Source organism: Hippichthys cyanospilos, chromosome 21 (genome assembly GCF_059441005.1).
Source record: "Hippichthys cyanospilos isolate Australia breed blue-spotted pipefish chromosome 21, RoL_Hcya_1.0, whole genome shotgun sequence".
Taxonomy (NCBI): Eukaryota; Metazoa; Chordata; class Actinopteri; order Syngnathiformes; family Syngnathidae; genus Hippichthys; species Hippichthys cyanospilos.
The window spans coordinates 9,960,437-9,984,502 of record NC_142389.1 but is presented as its reverse complement, the minus strand read 5'-3'; the positions used below and the strand labels follow the sequence as shown (position 1 = coordinate 9,984,502).

General features: G+C 39.7%; 1 protein-coding gene across 3 annotated transcripts in view; it reads right to left on the bottom strand.

Moving 5' to 3' along the window:
* The window catches only part of trps1 (trichorhinophalangeal syndrome I), an 89,321-nt gene that overhangs the window by 32,708 nt on the left and 32,547 nt on the right, over window positions 1-24,066 (bottom strand). The window contains exons 3-10 of one of the 3 annotated variants that reach the window (XM_088405442.1): window positions 16,061-16,678; window positions 14,388-14,503; window positions 11,783-12,052; window positions 11,536-11,704; window positions 9,956-10,170; window positions 9,309-9,480; window positions 8,869-9,103; window positions 6,979-7,669 (exon numbers count right to left, since the gene is read on the bottom strand). In XM_088405442.1, the coding sequence (XP_088261568.1) occupies window positions 6,979-7,669; window positions 8,869-9,103; window positions 9,309-9,480; window positions 9,956-10,170; window positions 11,536-11,704; window positions 11,783-12,052; window positions 14,388-14,503; window positions 16,061-16,678 (2,486 nt within the window). Of the gene's footprint in view, window positions 1-6,978; window positions 7,670-8,868; window positions 9,104-9,308; window positions 9,481-9,955; window positions 10,171-11,535; window positions 12,053-14,387; window positions 14,504-16,060; window positions 16,679-24,066 lie in introns of all 3 variants that reach the window. The other 2 variants (XM_088405441.1, XM_088405443.1) reach the window with 2 other exon arrangements.

The following is a 24,066-nucleotide window of genomic DNA, read 5'->3' as shown; positions in this document are numbered from 1 at the left end:
TTGCTATGGTTTTGCTCGCTCACAAACACACACACAGTGCTCATGAGGGGGAGTAGGGTGTGTCTGAAAAGAAGTGGATTAGCGTGTCATGATGATGACTTGAGCCTGTGTGTCTGCACAATATGGAAAAAAGCGAGATTGTGAAGCCCAAAAGACCTTCCTCTTTGTACGGATTGGTCCATATGACTGAAGAAAAAAAAACATTTTAGGCTGCAAGACAGCAGATGAGCGATAATTTCTTGCTGACGCAGCTTTTTTTGTGCAGGCCAGTTATTTTCCGGCTTATGTGTCGTGGCAGTCAATACAAATGCAGAAATGGGGAGATATTTCTTGGGCTTGTTGCATTTTGCCAAACCTTTCACATGGCAACTAGAGATTTATCATTATAGATGGCCAGTTTGCTATGGCGGACAGTCAGATAGCAGAGTATATAACGGGGTTGGCCTGTGAATGTCTGTGTATTTTTTTATTTATTTTTGCAACCTATGAAAAATGCTGATAAATTCACTACATATTTTCTCAGAAAAAAAAAAAAAAATACCAAAGCAATTTTGTGCGACTGGTTGAAATGTTTTCTCTTTTGAAAGTGAGTTTTTTCTGCTGAGGGTAGTTTCTCCAGAGAAAAAGACGTATGGGTGAATTTGTGAAAAATGAGCTGTACACATGAAACAGACACTAAAATGACATTTACAGTAATTGGGCCGACAGAAAAATGCCACTTACTGGTAATATGTAAAAAAGTCAAACTTCTGACACTTAACTATCAGTAGATTGTGCGAAAGGATGTCATGTCAGGAGAGAAGTTTGTGGGAAGCCAGGAGGGGGTGGCAAATGAACTATTGGTCAAGGGTCAGATGGACATTTAATCTAACCAATCAGCTTCCTAATTACACAAGTGCTGCCAGGATGCTATGTAGTGCCTGCGCATGTGTGTGTGGATGGAGTTGGCTAATATTGCGTGTAGAGGTCTTGTTGTAACGAAATGAACATCTGGCTTAAATATTAGTTCCATGTGTGAACACACATACACATGCACGCATACACACAAGATAGCGTACAGAGCCTGTGGTGAAGCGCTCCTGCCTTACACACAAAGAAAGAGAGCGAGGGACGAACAACGCGGAGGCGAGCATTGGGGAAAAAAAAAGCCGTACTAAAAGAACACATGTGCACTGTAGCTGATTGTAACAGTAATTGATGTAAACGCCTAAATTACAGCAAGAAGCTAAAGTGACCGCTGTGTTTGAGCGTTGCCGTGGCGACGAGATGAGAAACACCTGGCCAGCGCTCTGGCGGCCAGGGCGGAACATCTGTGTCATGGCGCCCGGCCCGAGAGCCACGACGGAGGCCCAGGCCGGGCGCCAGCAGCGACGTGACATGGGTGTTAGGCGCACGTCAAACTCGTTCTACTGCACGACCGATATTGTGAATGCGAACCGCCGAGTGGTAATTAGATGCCGGTTCAGGAAAAAAAAAACGAGTTTGGCTCCCGACAACTGTGGTTTCTCCCTCGTAAATAGGACGAGTCTAAAGAGATGCTAAGTTTAATTTGTTTCCCGAAAGGAGGTATTCCCAGCAGCGCAACAGCAAGTTAGCGAGCCACTGAACAAAGAAACAAGAATGGTGGCACAGGAAAAAGACAACCTTTAGTGCAACTGGGAAGTAATTCGAAAGGCTAATATGTAGCTACCTAACATGGTGACCTAAACATGAGCTCCAAGCACCCCTAAAGAAAACTGGGGCCTTGCTCACGACGTCCCCACAAGAACGGACAAAACTTTCAAGCTGGACCTTATCTGTCTCCATCACCATAGCAACCTGGAGCAAGAAGCAAGTCAAACAGAAGAGGGAATACAAAGAGCTGAGACCCAAGTCCCGAGAGTTTTAAAGTCAATTTATGTTGTACTTCTGTATGCTGATAAAATAAAACGGATGGGTGGCGTTTGTTTGAAACTTATTACAGAGCACTGATTCAATGGTGAAGTTAATAACTGTGTCACTTTAGGACAAGTGAAGGTTGTCACAATTTGGCTTCCTTTTTTTTGCAGGTTGCAGCAATACCACCATGAATTTAAGACCTTAACCTTCAAATCTATGTTCAATTATGAATAATGCAAACATTTTCCAGCATACCATGCTATCCAAATCAATTCAAATCATTCCAAGGCTAACAAAAGGTGACATAAAAACAATGACACCGACCAGCAAAGCTTCAATGCTAACAATAGCCACCTAGAAATAAAGGTCCAGACAACTGTAGTAAACGAATGAATACATACAGTACGTACAATGTCACTATGCGAGATGGTTACTACAAAGCTTGAGTACGAGTTCTTGATTGTGCCAAATGGTTCGACTCTTATGTGACCCCTTCTGCCACCATGTTGTTTGGTTGCATATTAGCCTTTGAAGGATTTCTGATTGAGCCAAAGCCTTAAGTCACTTTGCCAGGTGAGTAAATCTTTAACCTTAATATATAATTCCTGCCAGGTTAAGTTGTTTCATGTTTGCCTCCAAGATTTTCTGGAAGTAACACAGCTTTCCTTACTTTTTAAAATTTGTGCTACAAGTTTCCATCTGTACATACCCTGCCATTAAGATAGGTGGCCATTTGTTCGTCCTCGAAATATTTTTTTGTGTTACTAGTCATTTCTACTGCATTGCTGAGAGGCACAAGCAAGAACTCTTACAAAGGCTAATAAACGGCTAGCCCCCACACACAGACAAAACACACACTTTTCAATTCCTTCAGAGCATGGCCAAGTGTATTCGAGCGTGTGTCCTGGGAAATGTGACCACGCTACATAAACACATGGAACTGTTGGGCAAACGTCTGCGTGTGTCAACAAGGATTGCCTTTTTGGATGAAAACTCACAGCTAAAATTAGCAAATAGATCCCGCATTATTTGTAACATTGTAACAGTATATATTACATGTAACAATATATGCTACATGTCAAGACACATTTTAACTTCATTACCTGCATAAGTTGGTACGTTTGCTTTTTTTTTTTTTTTTTTAGCTTTTCTTGAGGAGTCACCACAGGGGGGGTTCCAATTATGGCAGATGGAAACTGTTAAAATTGCCATTTAACAGAGAATTTGACTTTCTGCAACACTCTAAATTGCCCAAAGATGGCACAAGTCATATGGAATGAAAATTGTATATTGGTGTCAAAGAATTCCCGTAATTCTCCAAGTGCGACCTGTTTTCACTGCAATTTGGGTGAGTTTTACAAAAAAAAACAAAAACCTATAAATCTACCCCTGGCTTTAGTAGTTACATAATCTTGTACATGACATATTACTTATTTTGCATTCGAATTAATGTTATTCAGACACAAATACATGGAGAAAATTGTTCTATTTTGAGTTATGCGGTTATAAGTTGACCGGAAAAATACGGTAAATAGATAAATATTGTCAAGTTGATTTCGAAATGATTAACTCTTTTGGGCCCAATGTTTCCAATGCCTTTAAAACACTGCTGCCTGACAGGATTGCTCTGCAAAAACCTTCCCGTTTGCTTTCAAGGAATGTATGGATGTTTTTTTTATTTAGTTTAAATACAATTAATTCACATAATTTGGAGGCTAAATCACTTTAGTTTTATTGCTAAACACACAGACACGCACGCACACACACAAAAACATGCATAAGCTCCACAATTTCCTGTAGCGGATATAACTGGATGCTAAATTATCAGTACGGAAAATAACTTCAATTCAAGCTTTAATTTCCTTACAAAACACACACGCTCAGATGGAATGCAAATGCAGGGACACAACGCACATAATTAAGTACACAAGCAGAGGAGGGCTCAGTCACACAGATGGATACACACATGGATTTATGCAAGACAGAAGAGGGGAAATGGAACGCAAAGTAATGAGAACTTTATGTAAAATAAAACTGTGTGTGTATGTGTGTGCATCCACCTTTTTTTCTTTAACATAATTAGCTCCGTCAGGCAGAAATGTAAACAAATAGAACTTTAATGAAACTTCTCTCTGATATGCCAAAAGCAAACAGAACCATTTATCTGACTAAAGCACGCGGTGTACCAGTAATTCTGAGTTGTGCTGGATGTTGGTGAAACCCTGAGGGAGGATTCAAGATTGTTCGCTATACTGTTTATATTAGTAGATCCGAGCTGGTACTGTACAAAAAGGAGAACATGAACAATGCTCCAAAGCATGTCCCATTGAGTCAGTCAAAAGAATGTCACATTAGGGATAAAAAAAAGGTTGACAACGGTGTAATAAATCACAACACAATGTTTTCAACAATCCAACGCTTGACTAGCATCCCGGCCCTTTAAGAAGAAACCTTTCTCCTTTGCTGGACTTGTCTTTGCTGATTATTGATTTGGCTTTGTCAGGTGAGTTGAGGAAATGGAAGAAAGAGGCAGGTCGATGCGGTGGCTGGGGAATCAATTCATGAGATGCGCACAGGGAGGGGAAAAAACGGCCACCGTTACATGTTTCAATGAAATATGACTTTTGCTGCTTTTCACCTTGTCATGCATCATTATCTGCTTCCCTACTTCGCAGTTCGGCCTGCTCCAAGGGTCCCCCTCCCGTAAAAATAACACATAATTTGACAGGAGCACACGATAAAAAAAACTTATGTCAGGGTTGGTATTAGCTTCATGGGTGTTGCCATGGTGACTGATATTTTTGGGCGGGGAGATTTGAACAGAGAGAAAACAAACTCAAATGATGCAGTATTAATGCCAGTCCTTTGCCCTCCCTGTGACGACGCTGAGTCAAAATGATGAGTCAAAAGCGGTTCACATGCATGCATATGCGGCATAAAGCGTACTTTTGCGCGTGTGCATGTGTGTGTGCGTGCGTGCCATGGAAACACTCAGTAAATATTGTGTTGAAGACAAAGCAATGACATTTGATTGCTTAAGGCACTATTAAAATAATACAGTAAGTCATATTTGCAGTGTTTGTGCTTGCCGCCTTTAAGCATGAACAAACTAGTGTAACTTTTTAAGTGTTGTGATTGCAACTTTTTTAGTATATTGGTTTGCAATCGTGTAAAAAAGCTTAGCCTCATACTTACCATATATCGGACAGTGAGTTTGGATTTAAGAATAACGCACAGTACAGCAATAAAGTGCAGTGTAACCAAAAAAAAGTGCCTGAGAATTTTAAAAATGATGAAAAGTAACAATATTATTCCAAGCTCAAACTGTTGCCACCACAAGCCTTCTGTATACACTAAAGATGTTTTAAGTAACATTTTTAACGTGTAATAAAATCATCGTACGATGATTGTAAAAAAATGTAAATATTTGCCCACCTAATGTGAGTGGCGAAATGGATGAATGGGTTTTACATGTATTTCAAGCTAGTTTTCTAACTCCAATTACTTAAAAAAAAACATCTGGTAAATAAATAATTACCATACCTTTTTTCACATCTACCTATTGTTTCTAAATACAGCCAGATACTTTCCCATGCAATTAGCTTCACTTCCTGGATTTTGGCTTTCACCAAGCAAAGCTCACTGAGCATATTTCACATATAAAGATTATATGTACTCGAACGTTTTGAAGGTTCCGCTCGGATAGGAGGAAGCATGATGGCGTGACTGTGAATGGTTAATTTTTCTCTTACCGACTTGCCTCATTGCTTTTCATCTAAATGTTCTTCCCTTTCTTTCTGCCCCACCCGAGAAAATGAGTAAACCTCCTTGCTGACACACCCTGCCTGTCTGCCAAGCGGTTGCCAACACGTCATGTGCACATACACACATACTGCATATTAGCCAAGCCAGTGTATTTGTACACAGTGATATGTTCTCAGGCACCCCATGAGCTCCCTTCACACACTCAGTTTTGCCACTATAGCTGGCAACATATCCATGCAATGACTCTATATCCACCCACACAAACACACAAAAAAATACATGTGGGCCTATGCTGATTTAATGCGATCATAGCCAATAAACTCTACAACCGCAAAAGACCAAAATCTCACTACTGCCAGTCCATGACATCACTCGCGAATTGAGACCCCCCCCCCCCCCCCCCCCCGGAAAAGTGGAACTTGATGGGCGAGTTACCATGGGAACAGTCAAAGTTTGCCTTCCCATCGTCACTAAGGGTGACCGCTTGGCATTGTACACATGGTGATTTGAAGTGAGCTGAGTCCAAGTTCGGTTTGGGTAAAGGAACCATCTTTGGTCACTTTGGAAGCAAAAAAATAAATTAACTCATAAAATATCTGAAGAGATATTAAAACATATTCTAACAGACAGGTATGACTATTTATGATTTGATTTAAACATATTTATAAACTTTGAGTATGATTTTCAATAATGCAACAAAATGATTAGCGACTTGAGCCACCGCTGACACTGATACAATTATTGATATCACTCATACATCTGATACATAAAATAAAATTATGATGAAATAAAGACAGACCAATTTATCACAATGTAGCAATTCTCCTTAAAACTGCAGGAAATTGTCAGTTTTCTCTTCTTTTTATTTCATTATTATATTATATTTTCCAATTTGAGACAAAAAGATAGGGTTGATATACTATTATATAGATATGCATAATAGTAATGATAAAAATCCTAAAAATTAGAACCCGATCCAAATTATAATTCAGTGCAAGACAGTATTTATGTTTTTTTAACAATTTGATAATGTGTGATATATAGTTGCAAAAAATGTTTATTTTATTATTAATAATAATGATAATAATAATAATAATAATAATAATAATGATGATAGCAGTATGTATACATAAAGGGTTAATTCGCATTTGGATGTGTTTCTTTGTGGACAGTGTAGCCATGGAGCGAGTATGCTATTCATAACGCTAACTTTCAGGGAAAGGAGGACAAGAGGGAGAGTGAAATGAGGATCTGGCATGAGTGACAAAACTTAAAATAAAGGATAAGAAAAGTGTTTGGAGGTCAGGGTGGTCATGTAAATGTGTTCCAGCTTACCCGTAGCAGCGACTGGGACTCCTCTTTAGCAGCTCCTCCTTTCACTTCCTGAACTCCTCCACTCCCTCCTCCCGTGTATTGCTGAGATGGCATCTGGCTCATTTTCTCCCCACCGCTGGGGGCGCCTCCTCCGCCCGGCCGCCCACTTCCACCATACAGCTTGGCGTCTCCCAAAAACGATTTGGTATCTCCAAGGTAGACCATGCTGGGTGAGGCCACACCGCCACTCCGCTTCTGCTGCGAGGCCTCATGGTTGGCAGAAACGAACGCCATGGACAAAGGTGACGGGAATAGGGAGGGTTCGGGTCCCATGCGTTCCTTGGGCACCCACAGAAGACCATGGGCCTGCTCGCCGCCTCTTGTCTCCCCGAGGACCCAGCCCCTTTCACGCTCCTTCTCCTTCTCCTCGCCGCCCTCACTCTTGATTATCTCCTCACGGCCACCCTCGGCCAAGCGTCCCTCGGGCGGCGCCAGCGAGTAGAGGAGCCGAATATCCCCTTTGCTCTCCTCTTTGATGGCTAAGGTGGAGGGCGCCGAGCAGCCGTTGGCCGACGGCGTTAGGGATGGCGTCAGTGAGGTCGCCGACAGAGAGGCGTCGTGGCAGTGGGCCGAGTTGAAATGGTCGAGGAGCGCCGACGAATCTGGCGCCGTGAAGTCGCAGTGGCGACAGCGACAGCACGAGTGGACACGTCTGCCCAGGAACAACAACAAAAACAGTAGTTCATTAAAAAATTCACACTGAGCAGCATTTTGACAAAGAGCATTTTGACAAAGAGTGAAGAATTCATCAATAAAGATGTTTCAACCCCAATTTTTGTGAGGAGCTCGTATGCTTGAGTGCACTACACCAGTGATTCTCAATTTTTTTTCAGTGATGTACACCTTGTAAAATATGTTTTTCAGCCAAGTACCCTATAACCAGTGCAAAGCATTTTTAGGTTAAAAAATAAATAAAAAATTAAAAAAACTTAGAACATGTCATCAGTGTCTAATTTATTAAACTTCAGAACCTTTCAAACTTCATTTGTATTGGTCCACAAAAACATAATCAACAGTGTCAACAAGTGTCTTTTGAATCATAGAGAAGATGTTATAAAAAAAACGTAATTATTAATAAATATTTGTCCACAAACAAATAATCAATATAAAGTGTCAGACCTGTTCTCAAAAAGAAATTATACTAAATACATGTGTGTCCAAAGAAGAAAATTAAGGGTCCCCTTTTGGGATTACAGTCGAGATCTGTTATCAAAAATCATTAACTTAATTACTAATGAATATTTTTCCACAAAAAATAATCACAAAATAAAGTGTCAGACCTATTCTCAAAAGAAATAATTATAAAGACATATTTGTCCGCAAAAAATTAAAGTGTCGTCTTTTGGAATCATTGAGTTAACTATTAATAAATATTTGTCCACAAAAAATAATCAACATAAAGTGTCAGAATTGTTCTCAAAAGTAAATAATTATCAATAAATATTGGTCCACAGAAAAATATTCCACTTAAAAACTGTCCTCTTTTGTGATCATTGTAGAGATAATTACCGGTAACTTGACAGGAAACGAGTGGTGGCACGTAACAACTTGAGTCGAACCAATGTACTACGGGGAGAATCTGGCTTTTTAAAATTGAATAATGTACTGAACATAAAATCTGTTTTATGAATTTATATTTTCCTTAAACATTTAATGAATTCAATAATTATTTTTAGAAGATGTTTGCATGTTTGTTTTGTTTAAAATCGAGTACCCCTGGAGTTCCTTCAAGTACCCCCATTTGAGAACTACTGCAGTAGACAATTGCTAAAAGCAGGTACCGCACAATTAGACAAACACGTTATTTTTTCACTTATTCACATCACATTTGACACAACAAGCTGAGCTGACCTGTAGTGCCTGAAGATCTCCTCCTCCACCTCAGTGATGAAGTGACACTTTGTGCACGAGTACTCCCGACCTGCATCCTTGTCCGGGCCGCTGCCAGCGCCCTCCTGTTCCTCTGCTTTAACATGCGGCGGGGCCCCTTTCAGGTTGATCAGGCTGTGGCAGCTGTCATAGTGCTGCAGCAGCACGTCAATGTCAGCTGTGGCGAAGGTGCATTGATCGCATAGGTGTGTGACACCTAAAGACGGACAATCAGTTTGCTAAGCCATGTTTCTGTTGTGGGTGTTCAAAAACGGCATTTATACATGTATGACAGAGATTTTTTTTCAATGATATTATTAATGTGTTTTGTTACTGTACACTGGAAAATACAGTACACTTTAACATTATTTTATTTGATTGAATTATCCATAAAATCATCCCTGGTCATCCAAATAAATTACCCTGTGAGGCAACAGCGTTCGAGGGATGAGCACTTGAAGCTGATGTCACACTTGGGTCACTCCTGGGAGGAGGAGGTGTGGCCCCGCCCGTGTCTTGCTGTTTCGTAGGTGGGGGGAATTTGGTGCAACACTTTGGACAGGTGGGCTTCCGGCACGCAAAAGGGTGCGACACCTATCAGGAAAGGAAATATCATGGACATTATGTTTGAACGTTTTAACACACATTTATGACCTGATTACGAGAAATAAACTTTACTAAATTCGTCTTGAACTCAATTCATTTTTTATTCATCCTCATGAGCAGACAAGCACTGCTTCCACAACAGCATTGCTGTGAACAAAGGAGCTAGTTTACCAGTCAGTCTTGCCAACTTAACGACTGTTCTGAACTCTCTATTGGCTTTTTTAAAAGAGACTAACAATTGTATTTCCTGCTAAGACACAGACACCATGAGCAGAATCATTTTCAGATAGTTTTGCATATAAGGAGAAAGCCACCCAGTGGAAGGCAATCACCATGCCCACTGAACTGAAAATTACCAAAAACAACAATTTCACAAGCAGTTATTTGTGTTCCCAACACAACAATCTGAGTTCACTGAATTTATTATTAATTATTTTGAAAACAACTGGAATCAACAACTCACCTCCCCCAGATGCTTGTGCGGCTGACAGAGGCCCTGCGGACAGTACATGCAGTGTTGGATGCAGCATCGGTGAATTGAGTGGTTGTGCTGGTAATGCAGCAGCAGCGGGGCCACCACGATCACGTCGGCGGCATGCGCCATGGAGTAGCGAAAATCACACAGCTGGCAGTTGTAGCTGGTGACCACGGCCTCGCCGTCGCCGCTGTTCGGGTCGCCTGGGAAACAGACGAATGTTCCTTTAGGCAAAAAGGTCATTCTTCCAGTTGGCAGGATTGAAACACAGGAGATTTTGTATGAACCTGATGCTAACAGCAGGTCACCGTGACAGAAGGATTATATTATACCCTGGGTAGATAGTTTGCTACCACATGATTCAAAGGTCTATGGTACAATTTTAGAATATTGATGCCTCTTAAGTTCACACAGAACTTTGTGCTTATAGTATACAGTAGTTTTAAAAAAATACTTGCAGAGGCTGATATTTCTGAGAGTTAAACTATGCATCCCCTCAAAATAGATGTTATCGTTAGTAAATAAACTCATTGTGATTTCTATTTGAGTTAAGCCTATCACACAATCAACCAACAATGGCAAAGTTGAATAGGCTCTTGCTTTCTGGATCATGAGGAGGACAGTACCAGAGACAATGGTTCTCAAATGGGGGTACATGAAGGTACTTAAGAGGAAATTAATTGGAACATAAGCAGTATTATTTCGGAACTATGTTATAGTCACTCCCTTTGTGAATGTATGGTTTTCGTTCAATTGTTTGTTGTCATTAGTACCACAAATTTCTGGCAGATGAGTCAGAAATGAAAATGATATTATAATGTTATCATCTAGAGGAGGGGTGTCAAACTCATTTTTATCGTGGGCCACATTGTAGCAATAGTTTCTGTCAGTGGGTCGGAATGATAGCGAATCAGAAAAAAATTTAACTTTATTTGTCACACACTTTCTAGTTTTACAATCAGAGGCTGGAAAACAGTGCAAGAGAGATTGGAAATGAAATAATGTTTTTTTTATTTTTCCTCCAAAATTTTACAAGTTGCAGACAACTTGCAAGTTTGGTGTTTTAGCCAGAAAACTGGAAGTCAAATCAGAATTTCGCGGACCACATAAAATGATGCGGCGGGCCCCCGGGCCTTGAATTTGACACCAGTGATCTAGCGTTTCGGATAAAATGTGTCCAGTGATACCACTGCGAATGTAGTTCCAAAGTTTAAGATTAACTTACATATTTACACCCCAAACCCCATTTAAAAATGCTTTGCACTGGTTTGGCGGTACTTGGCTAAAAAAGTATTTTACAGTGGGAGCATACATTGAAAAACTGATTGAGAATCACTCTTTTGAAATATGTAATTTAGAAGATGGAAATAAGCCCCAACGTGTTGCCAAATATCTGCGAAGAACTAATACAAGCCAAGAGACAACAAGATTGAGCCATTTCATAGTTTTAGGTTTTGGCAACTTGAACATTGGTAACATCTATTTCCCTGGTTTTTCCATACTTGCGGAGGATGCCTCACTCTTTAAAGGTTGAGCAGTTCATTAAGTTTCATTATCATTTAAATTACCTTGGTTAGTACTGGATGAAAGATCCTTGCGACTTTTGGACAACATGTGATCTCTTTCAACGTCCCTTCTGGAGTCGGTAGGGCTCGCCGTGTTGGTCCTATGTCTCTGCTCATAGTGCTCCAAAAGCTTGGAGGAGCCTCCCGACCACTCACAGCTCCAGCTGCAGAACTTGCACCAGTAGTAAGCCTGCGCCCCCTCCGCCGACCAGCCCGACGAATCCGCACGTATGGGGATGGAATACCCTACCAGGGAGTCGTCCTCCGCTCTGACCGCCACTCGGTCTGCTCCGTCCAGTATCGGACTCCTCCCTTTGCTCTGGCCGTCAATGTTCAGGAGGGGTGCGACCGGCGCGGTCTTGGCTTTGTTGGGATGTGAGGAGAGGAAGTGCTGCTCCAGTTCTACTGAATTGCTGCCCATGTAGGTGAAGTTGCAGAATTTGCAGCGGAAGTACTTTGTATTGCCCTGGCAATCAGAGGTCTTGCGACCAATTCCGATAAGGGTGCCGCCCACTGTCACCTGTTGAATGCAAACGTTTCTGTCAATATAATGTATTATTTACCTGACATTTAGTTACTGCCGTTAACACCGCTGAACCTTTGGAAGAAACATAGGACTTCCAATGGTTGAAAAACAAAATATTCTTCTAACAAAAGGACTGCATCAGCATTACAAATTAGCTATCATGATGTTCAGCATTCTGACAAAAATCAGCAGCTTTCTTTTTGTTTTGTGTTTCTTTTTTAATCTGGTGGGCTGTAACAGACCACATTAAATTGTGGTAATGTCAGGATAATATTTGTTTGAATTTTCACCTTAAGAAGAGATTAATGAGGCTGACCCTTGGGTTAAGTTTGTGTTGGAAATTTTATGGGTTGAAATTTACTGCAGAAAACAATAGGGAGCTATTTACTTGTTTTAATATGACTTGTTGAGAATACTTATGACTGTGGAAGTGAGAACTCCCTGAACTTTATTGGTATCATTTAAAAACAAATAACTGCACTATTTTTTTTAAATCTTGCAAATCTGACATGTTTGCAAAAACATTTAAATAGTTATGAATTGCATTTTGCATTTTTCTGTTTGTTTTGATGTCAATATTTTTTCCTTCAACTAAAAATTCATTATTGGCTTCAAATCTGGGTTATGAGCTTCCTTGACAATTTATAATCATGATTGATCCTTTGACATTTTTTAAAAGTAAAACATGTGCCTCGGCTCAATAAGGGTTGGAAAACAGTCTCACGAATTTGTGGAACACTGTAATTTTGATACAACAGAGCATCACTGGGAAGGTGTCGGATCTCTGTCCCGAGCTGTAATAGGCCAGTCTGCGTTTCAGCGGTGTGGCTTTTCATGGCTGAAAGAAACACTTCAGTTTGGTTCTGGTCATCAACAAAAGTTGTAGAAACAGTTTTGGACCATTTTGTTCCATCCTGCCATCAAATCAAGAGCGACTTCATTCTGGTGAGTCGGCATGACAGTGATTTAATGTGGCAGCTGTTCTGAGGATGTATGTGATGAATCCAAACACAACTGTAACGCTACAAAAAAATGCCTGTTAGCACTCTAACGCATACTCTCTGTATGTACGAGCAATTAAATGCTGCTGCAACTTCTAACTAAGCAAACCCCTAACATATATTCCAGGGCAGGTTTCCATGGGATGAGGCCACGGCTGCAAGGCAAGGAAACCTGACACCCATCTGGTTTTTATTAGCATGGCCCGGTAGACTGTAGGTGATTATAACGTGCTGCTGCTGGCTGGATCAGAAGCGCAGGGGCTTACAACGACATTACTACCGTACGACGTGGATTTATCTCCGAGCAGATCTGCGGTCTCATGCGGACGGTAGGCGGTCCGAGGCGGTAGTTTGTCAATGCAAAAGAAAGCCTTTTGGAAAAATCCAGATGCAATGGTAGAATTTTGAATTTAAAACCAGAAACATGACATCATATGTTCTTGCTTGACAATCAACCAGGGAGGAATTAGTTTCTTTGATGATTTTTTTTTTTTTTTTTTTAACCGAACGTCTTTCGTTACATAGCAGAACTGAGAGCAGCATTAGAAATGGAATTCCTATACACAGGAAAAATAAACAGGACTTAACTGTTTCTCATACCCATTTCCGAATGTGCTAAACTTTCCATATGTAGACTTGTTTGGAACTTCTTTGGACAGAAAAAAAGAAAAATCATGATGAATCAATGCCAGCCCACTGCAAACGTTTGTCATTAGAGAAAACATTGATAGTCGCAAGGTAAGCCAATGAAAGGGGAAAAAAGTAGCAAGACAGATGGATGAAATGTGAATTGTAAAGTTTGGCAGCAGGTAAATAAAAGTAAAAGCTGTGTCAAATGTGTCTAACAGCTGCTTCATTACATCGACCAGTGTTTCAAAGCCTCTTTAAGTAACCCTTCATCTTGACATTTTTCCCCTATCGCTATAATTTTCTCTCCCCCGCCCACCGCTAAAATCTCACTGGCTCACCGGGAATCCCTTCTTAGCAAATGACAGCATGGAACTTTCCAAACACGTGCAGGAGAGCGCGACAAAGAAAAAACAGCGGAATAAAAGAATAGACCCCTTTCATTTCTTTTTTATGGAAAATTTCCACTTTTCATCTTTTTCTATTTTTGATTCTTCAAGTGTACATTTGTGCCCATGACATGGATTTAGGGCCATTAGAGATGGCAGAATGTTGTAAAACTAAAGGAAATTCCTTGACTTCTGACACACAAACCTAAATGCACATTAAGCGCATCCTGCTTAATCCTTTAGGACCAAACTCAGGTATAATCACACTTGTGATTAATGCGCACCCCAATTGATGTCAATGTTGCTTCTCACCTGGATGTCGTAAGTGCCGTTCATCATCACTGTCCTGTGTTGCTGATGCTGGAGCTCAAGCCTGCTCATGCCAGACTCTTTGGTTTGGTTCCTGGGTCCTTCTCCTGGCTGCTTGACTGTCAGAACAAACACAAGGAAGGAGGGATTCAGAACTGCCATTTTACTCAAATGTTACATGTCAAACCTTTAACCATGTTTTCTTTACAAACAACCTGACATTGAGTTTCAACAGCTTTACAACCTCAAAATACATCCAAGCGCTTTGGAAAGATTCATATTCACCCATATTCATACACTAAAATTCATACACTAAACGGAGGAGGCTGTTGCCACGCAGGGATGCTGTCGGGTCCATTGCGAGCAAATTAGGGTTCAGTATCTTGCTCAAAGACACTGTCATTGTGGCCAGGGTCGGGGATGAAACCCAAAACCTTCTGGTTCGGAGATGAGCGCTCTACCACTAAGCCATGGCGCCCAAAATGAAATGGAGTGGTGTCAATCAATGACTGTTAACCGTAACGATAAGTAATATGTTTTTAAAAAACCAGGCTTATGTCTTGGGGATTAGTTTTGAGTTATTGCCAAAAACATGAATTTAAAACAGATATGTCCATTTTGGTCTAACTACAAAAACAACCTCATTAAGGTCTCGGCTTTCATTTTTAAGCAGTCAAAAGGTTCAAATTGTAATTAAAAATATGGGATTACTATATGATGCAACTACCTTAAAGATGAATGTGCAAAAATATTAAAAGTGTTTCTCGCAAAACTAGGAATTTCAACATGGCAACATTCAGATTTCTGTAACTTTGTCCATTTTTGAGCCTGATTTTGTGAAAATGCATGACAAATAACTTGTACAATCACACCGTAATATGTATACAAATGAACAGAAAAAAGGCAAGTTATGATTGAGTGAGCTTCTGATGTTTGAAAAGTAAATCCTGGGCAGGAAGCCACTTGGTACAAGGAAATGGCTGGATTATTGACACCCAAGTGTCATTGCCCATAACCCCTTGTGAGAAAAGCTTTGGTATCGTAAAACACAGTGTGAAGTGCCTTAATATCTGATAATATGTGATCAACTTATGTATATTTTAGTTAGCGTTCAACTTTCCAACTCATTCACTGCCAGCCGAGTTCAAATGAATCTTTGAAGTCTATAGTGTGAATTCACAACCGGCTCTTAAATGGACCTTTGACGTCTATAGCTGACAATGGCAGTGAATGATTAAGTTCTCATGAGATCGTGAGTCTTCACATAAAATAATTTTAAAATTTCATTGAATATTCGGAGTTACTGTCAAACATCGTCTTAGCAAATTAGCAATAGGATTTTGTACAAAAACTCAACTCAAAATAACATTTTCGATGCGCAAACTTATTTGGAGAATCCAAGATAATTTCCACCTACACTCCTAGGAGATGAGGGGCGACGGAAAATTTTGAAGCAAACATTTGTGTGGGTGATGGAGGATGAACATGTTAAATAATGAAGGGTCTACTGTGACGTAGCAGAAATGTGGCGTGAAATAAGTTGTTCAAAGCGTTCTTTGTATTTCCAATACACCCTTTTGACAAAGCCCACAAATGCATTGTTTTACTGGCGACTCTGTGTCGTTTATGACCGCTTCACACAAAGTGGGTGCAAAACAAGCCAAGCTAGGAGTTACCTAGAGGTGTGTGCGGGGGCGCCATGTTGTGGAGAGCCAGGATGTGTGTGTCGAGGGCAGCGTCCTGCCGTGTGCGATTGTGCAGGCCGAGGTGATACTTCCTAAAGTGCTTGACCAGGTCGGCAGGGTCGTTGCCATAGTAACCGTAAGTGCACACATTGCACTTGAAGTCCTGCAGCTTGGGGGAGGGGCTGGAGGAGAGCGGCGGCGTGTCCGGGGCCGACTCTGCCCTGGTGTCCGACATGAGGGGCTCGCCTTTGCCCGCCTTGTCTTCAGGGTACGATTCGGCCGCTTTGAGTCCTCCTTGAGAAGGCCTGCCTCCTCCTCCTCCCCCCCTCCTGCCGCCTCGCTCCTCGTTGCCAACGGATGAGGGCGAGAGAGACGAGGAAATGCACTCACTTTCTCCTTCCTCCTCCTCCCCCTCGTCGGGCTCCTCATCACCCCGGACTCGCTCCTCGGGCTCAGAGGGGCGACTTATTCGGTCGGCTTCAGCTCCCACGCGCCCCTCGTCTTCCTCGCCGTCTTCTTCCTCCTCGCTCGCCGGCCTCCTCCCCTCTTCTTCCTCCTCTTCCTCACCTCCTACACTGCGGATAGGGGGATTCTTCTTCCTCACCATCGCTGAGAAGATGGAGAAAGTGTTATTTTCTTTTAACTGTGGACTACACGGACACAAAGAGAGGGGAATACCAAAATAACTTATACCATAGTGTGATCATGTACAATACTTGTGGTAGAGTCAAGAGTGTCACGAGTGGAATACATTATTACATTTTTATATTAATTTAAGGAACTTTTTTTTGCATCGAGAAACAACTAAATTTTGTTTCATCCTGCAAAACGTACGCATGTGCACTGTTGTTTATGACACAATTTTCCAACAGACAAGCCAGAAATAACCAGACGATGTCATGTGATCTATCTTCAGGAAATGCTGAATAAAACACACCAAGAGAAATGACTACAATGTCATTCCAGTATAATGCTTCTGTTTTTGATCTTATTTTTCCAAAATACTTTGGGTTGGTTAAAGGTTTCTTGGCTGAAACAAATATTACACGGGGGGAAAATTGTTGAATAAATGGTTACAAACCACTGTAATAGTCAATACATAGCTGTGCTCCAACCAAAAAGATTTGAGTGTATGAGTCAAAATAAAAATAATAATGGTATCACAAACCGCCATAACATTACAACCAAAATACTGGGAGGAAGACACCAAGGGATCTCTCACTGAATAAAACGTTATTGATATCAAAGCGGTATTAGGCTTCGCGATGCAGAATCCAACTTGTACCTGTTAAAAACTAGATATGCTATGATATCAATGATGTTATGATATGTATGAGATTTTCTCTAATAATATTTATGTAAATGAACAAAACCCACAATTCCTGGACTACACTTTGTATTCAGTAGTAAACAAAGCCAGTCTGTTGACCCACACTCTTCTTGAGGATGTTTGCATGTTGTAACAAAAACAATACAAAACCAAAGCATAATAAGTGCCTAACAAAGGACTGTATGTTGACTAAATTATATATAACTAGCAATACAATGTAGTGCAAATTGGGTCAGTGAAATCAGAAAGAGGGATACGAACACCATTCTTCTCTTTCTTTCTTAGCCATGCAACTATTAAAATAAAGTAATTTATGTCAGCTAGGGCCCGCACTTTAACCAACCCAGGCATAAACGACTTGTATGTGGGTGTATGTGTGTGTATGCGTGTGTAATAGAGTGTGGGGAGCAGAAGAAAATCTCATCTGAAGCTCACCACACCCAAGTCAGAATTCATCACACACACACACACACACACATATACTGTATATGCACAGACACAAAGTGGAAAACTACATCGCTGTGGTGAAGCGATGACGCAAAAAGTCCCGACTTAAAGAAACTCGTGAGTGACCAAACTGTGTTTCCATCTGTCGAGTGATGGATGATCAGTGTAATAAAACTGAATTTAATCAGACCCAATTGGTCACTACAATGCTGTTGCATTCTAATTGCAGTTTTACACATTTATGCCCAATTATAGCAGTAAATTTTAAAATCCAACTATCAGTTTTCTACATAGCTAGTCCTTATTATGTTTGTGGGTAAGATGAAGGCTACCCCAGATCACTTTTGGCAAGACTCAGGGTACATTCTAGACCAGTCACTCGTTTACAGTCTGCAGTCAATATAAGCATGTTTGTGGAATCTGGGAGAAAGGAGGAGGATCTGGAGAAAACTTGCACAAAAAACTTACAAGCAAGCCAAGATTTAAACGTCTAAACCAAAAGTCAGGCTACCCACTGCACAAGCATGATACAACGTTATAAATCAGTCTGACTGAGTGTGATGTTACAATTTTAAAAATGCAGTTCTGGAGTATCCCAACTGTATGTATTGTATGTATGTATTTCAAGACTGATTTGAAAGGACTAATTTCCTTAAATGCATGTATTCAAAAGATTATAACTGAAATTTACATAATACTGTACACAAAATACAGTTGAAAAAGAAGTTGAAACCAAGCATTCTCAAGTACCAGTAAATGGAGAACTGAATTAGTGGTAATGAAATACTGTACTATAAATGTTAGGGAGTTTAGGACGTATACAATAATTAAACATAAAAAAACTAAATATGCTGTGATCTAAATTGAAGATGAAAACACTTCTGAATTATTTATCTAAGGTGAAATTAAGATTGTGTGTCTGTTTGTGTCTGAAAATAAATGTCAATGCAATGAATGTACTGTACAAGATTTGTGAAGACATTTCTTCTTCTATTTAATCCTATTGTGTCCCTGCTAGGGCAATAATTAACACGCTGCTGCTGAAATGTATCGAATATGAATTAAACTCTATTTTTACTGAGAAGAAAATGGCAAATGTACAGTATTGACAAGCTTATTCAAATCTATATAAAATGACAACAAATCATTCCATCATACCCTCTCAAACTGAATCGAGCCATATCAAACTGACCTTAAATTGGTTCATAAAAGTATCAAAAACAGTGTGGCTTCGTCTTTTGTGGCGAGATTACCTATATAATCAAACCTGAATTTATATAGCATATTTTGTACTTAAAATGCAAAACAACATGGTTCACGTAACAAATGCTAAAAGACACGAAAACAATCTAATTGTTGGTCTCTACAGAATGACATTTGAGTCTGAACTGGAACTGGATTCCGCCTATTTAGGACCGGCGATCCAAAGCCTGTGTGTGCTTCGGGCTGTATGCACAGGCTGGAACCATTACTATCAAGTGCAATTAGTTGCAACCCACCACAATATACTGACTTCAGCGCGTATCAGCAACTGCTACTCGTTACAATTACCCACCGCTCCACCTCCGAAAAAAACAACGCTAAGCGGCCCCCACGATATGACAGGTAGGATGAATGTGACGCTTAATCGTTTCCATCATTGTGAATTAGCCAGTGGGACTATTATCTAAAATTGATGATAATGACCCGGAGACGGCCGCTGAGGGATACACTGACATGAGTGTTATGGCTTCCCCAATTGATGACGACGTAAGGGAACCAACCTGAAGAAAAACATCAAAATATGACTAATTGGTATTCAAGATTTCTAGAAAGTAATTTAAAAAAATGCCACTGGTAAGTAAAATGTAAGGTTTTTTTCCCCCCCAGAGGTAAAAAAGAAAAAAAAAAGAAAGAAAAAAAAATTATAGTTGAGGGCTGAGCCTTTAAGTGAGAAATTGATGCTTTTCCATATGTTCATAATTGCCTATTTTAGGAATTTAAACAGTAAATACATCACAAGCTATAATAATAATATACCATTTAAAACTCTCACAATGTTCAAATTACAATGAATGAAATTTGACCAATTTTTGTGAAGCAAAACTTTACCTTCTGCCCAATATAAAAAACTTTGTTAGGATGCATCACTTCAACTTTCTTGACCCCAATGCACTACTTTTTCCAAATGTTCTTTATTTTCAAGATTGGGGGAAAAAAATCCTCCAGGCAGGTGTTGTCCCGCTTCTGGTATTACCTTGGGCTAGTGTTAACTAGGTTTTCTGTGAAAAATAGCTTTACTCACAAAGTAAAAAGCGGTTATTTAGACATCATTGTCACATATGATTACATGATACCCTAATGATGGGACTTTGTGGCTACGTTGGCGTGTCACTTCAACTTAGCACTCTTTGAAGTAAAAAGTTAATAAAAGCACTGTATATGAATGCCGATGCTTTCATGCCCAGACAGACAAAACATATGCGTTCCTGAAAGCAAGCCAAGCTGTAATGGGAATCAGACACAAAGTCTGGTTACTGAAGGAGTAGACAAGGGAGGGCTGCATTCGATGCACTGATTGAATTCTGGCCAAGTGCGGGAGCAAATTATGGATTATCGATGATCAACTGTGGAGTCTTAATCGATGAGGCTTGGTAGGGCAGAGAGCTGTATTTTTCAGCTATGAACTCCATGTCTTAACTACTCTCCCTGCAACTGGAACTTACTACCAAACAATTGAAGCAAATAATGACAGATTGTCATTAAATCGGCATCCCTGCAAAGGGTTATTGCGTTTTTACAATTGATTAGTGTATTAGAACTGAATCTGATTGTGTATTAGAAGTGAATCTCAGGTTTCTTACTTGAAACTGAGGAATGTAATTTCTCTGTTTAATGAAGACTTATTGCATGAAAATATGAATTCTTCAATAGTTTTTACAATTTGAGATTTGTCAAAGTATACGTTCTACGGTCTTCAAACAAAATCAAACGAGCCAAACAGAGTTACGTCAGCAAGTAAACCAATAATTCTAATCACACCACATCTCAGAATTATTTTAATCAATTAGTACTGATTATTTGGTTGATCAATGTGAGTCAGGTTTAAAAACAAAATCATTCCAAGTTCTATTTGTTTAAGCAAAAACATTTTCTAGGTGACAGTGCAGGGGAAAATATAGTATATAAAACTAAAATATGTTATAAATGTTTTCCAAAGTGAAAGTATTTCCTGTTTATCTGATTTTGATTAAACACCATGATAATAAGGCTACATTCTTATGTCAGAAAATACTGAAATTCAGAGGATTTGGATAACTGTAAGTCTGTAAAATATTTGATGATTAGCAGCATTAATTATTAATTTGATTATTGTTTTAATGTTGCTAGTTACTTAAGCCATGCAACCTATAAAACTGCTGTATTAACGAACTAATCCAATCAAACCATTCCAACAAAACAAAAAAAACCAGTCAACCAAATCAACCAAACTGAATAGACCCAGGCAATGAAGAATTGTTACATGGCTCAAGATGAAAGTTTGTCTTCTGTCTTCCTTCACGGACTCAAAAGTTGTGCTGATCAAAAATTCCAAGAGATTTCCTTTTATAGGTGTTATTACAAGCCTGAATTTCACAGACTGACAACATGATACCATCTTCCAAACATACTCGTTGAAAATCGTACTTGCCAAATATATGCAAACTTCTTGTATAGCTCCACTGGTTCTCTCCAAAGAGAATGAAAATGACATACAGAGACATTTGGTTGGTAGATAGTGGAGTCAGGTACTCCATACAGTGAAGTAACAGTATGTCAAAAATGTCATCATAAATGTCAAACCTAATTAGGCAGTTTCGAGACCTTTCAAATCAACCTACTAAATCGCTCTCTTTCCAGTTGTACTTCTCCATGAATGCACCAGCTCCATATCACTCCATCTTTCATCCATCGCTCTCAATTAATGTGTCAAACACACCCACACACATTCATCACGCTCTCAGTTCTGCCAATTTTACCTCGCTCCATCTCTTGTCTCATCCTGATGCAAACCATGATGTGTGTAACATTATGTAACACCTTGTTAAGGTAGGCCTACTGTTTTGGAGTTACAGTACACTGGTTTATCTATTTAAATTAGCCAATTGGAATTATGCAATACTGATATGCACTTTGGTCATCACCAATAAACTAACTTCACTGGGTTCAAGTCATCTGACTGTTTACAGCTCTGAAGGGAACATTTTGAGGGCTCACCAGTACCCCAAATAGAATACAAATGATACAACTACCTCGTCAGCGACTGCATATCAGTCAATAAAGTTGGATGCCGTTAGCGCTGCATAAACAATAAACACTCATACGAATGATCACTATCCTTAGTAACTTGGGAGTATTTCAGTCGCAGAGCGAAACAGAAGACGAGAGCGCAGACAATGCATCTCTTCTGTTATTTCAATAAGATGTGACCTGAGAGTGTATAAGCCTGAAAAGTCTGGCCTCTTGTCTGGATTTTGACTTTGCAAACACACATACACACACTCAAACTAAAACACAGACAGCGCTTCCCTCACTACAGTCTTTAGAGCATACGCTGTCTGAGTGTGTGAATGTCATCAAATATACCATGTGTGGTCACGTCCCATTTAAAAAATAAATAAATAAATAAAAATTTCGAGGGGTTAGCATGAGACGCTAACAGTACAGTCAACATGTTCAATCAGTCCTCTATTCCCCTATTTCCCTCAATATATTTGGGAATTAATCAGTCAGGAATTTGCTAGATTCTGAATTATAAATGGGGCTAATATTCATAATCCAGCCCAAAAAGGTACTGTGGTTTAATTCTTGATCATTTCAGTAATTTACAAAAGGACATCACAAACATGTTAAAACATATGGGTGCCACTTTAAACTGTTAAATATTGTACAATGTTGCTTTTAGAGCATTCAACCGCTGAGGTAAGTAAGTGGAAAGCTCTGACTAACACAATGAGCGAATGTAATTAATTATAGTTAAACAGGCTGCCAAGGCAAAGCAATAATACAACCTGTATGGATGTTTCGCATACAGGAGGTTGCTCACGACCTTGCATTGATGTATGCATTGATGAATTAACTGCTGGTTTAACATGATCTAATCCTGCTAATAGAATAACCAAAAATAAATTAATTTAAAATGAAGAAATATGAATGCTTACATGCAATGGCACAACTGGGAGTTTGTAAACATGGATGCAATTGCGCAATAAGACAACATGCACACGATCGTTCAATAAAAATTGATCGGGACGGATTAATTTCCTCTCACAGGATTCTACATGATTGAAATTAATGATCCGCTCCTTTGGAATGTGACTACATAAATAGGATTAGTCCCAACAATTGGGTGCTAATAATTGAGAGTATTTTAAGGCAACCCAACTGGATTGCTTCCCTTAAGTGCTCCCACTCAGGTGACAAAAGACCGAGAGGCACAAGATAAACTAACAGAAGAGAGGATGTGGTGGCACTGAGAGCCGATCGGTTCCTGGCACATGTGTTTTGAAGAATACAACAAACACACAGGGATTTAAAAAAAAAAGCACGAGGACACAGAGTCAGTTCAAATAGCCTCAGAGGCCTCAGTCTGAGGTTTCATTTCCTCTGTCCTTCAAAAAAAAAAGAGAAATATGTTGAAAAACAAGCAGACATGCATGCATGCTGCGATGCGAGCTGATGCTTATCAGGAGCTGTGACCCGCCTGCAGGAACTCCACAGCACTCAAAAAGCTCAGCTTAAAAACAAGCTGATGAAACTGCAACAACAATAGTAACGGTTATGACAATGCAGGATACAAGAACGTGGCTTTCTTGAGTAAGGAAGTCAGTCGCTTTGCATATACCAGACATTTACCAATGACTTAAAAAAAAAAACATTGTGTCAATCTGCTTCTTACATGTGAAACTCACCACGTTTTTATGGTTCAATAAGTAATAACATACAATACACTGTAGAGTTCCAACCATTAAGTCAACAACTAATTAATGACCAAATCATTGAGAAAGCTAAATTGGTGAGAAATACTGCTTTTGAAGAGTAAATATTAAAAAATGTCTTCATGAAAGCAGTCTGACTAACATTTTGAGTCAGAAATCAGGAAATTTTCAAAGATATATATTTTACTTAGAAAAAAAGGGAACATTTTGCAGACTTTTTTATGTGATGTACCAAACTAGCAACAACTAAAAAGTGCATTTTT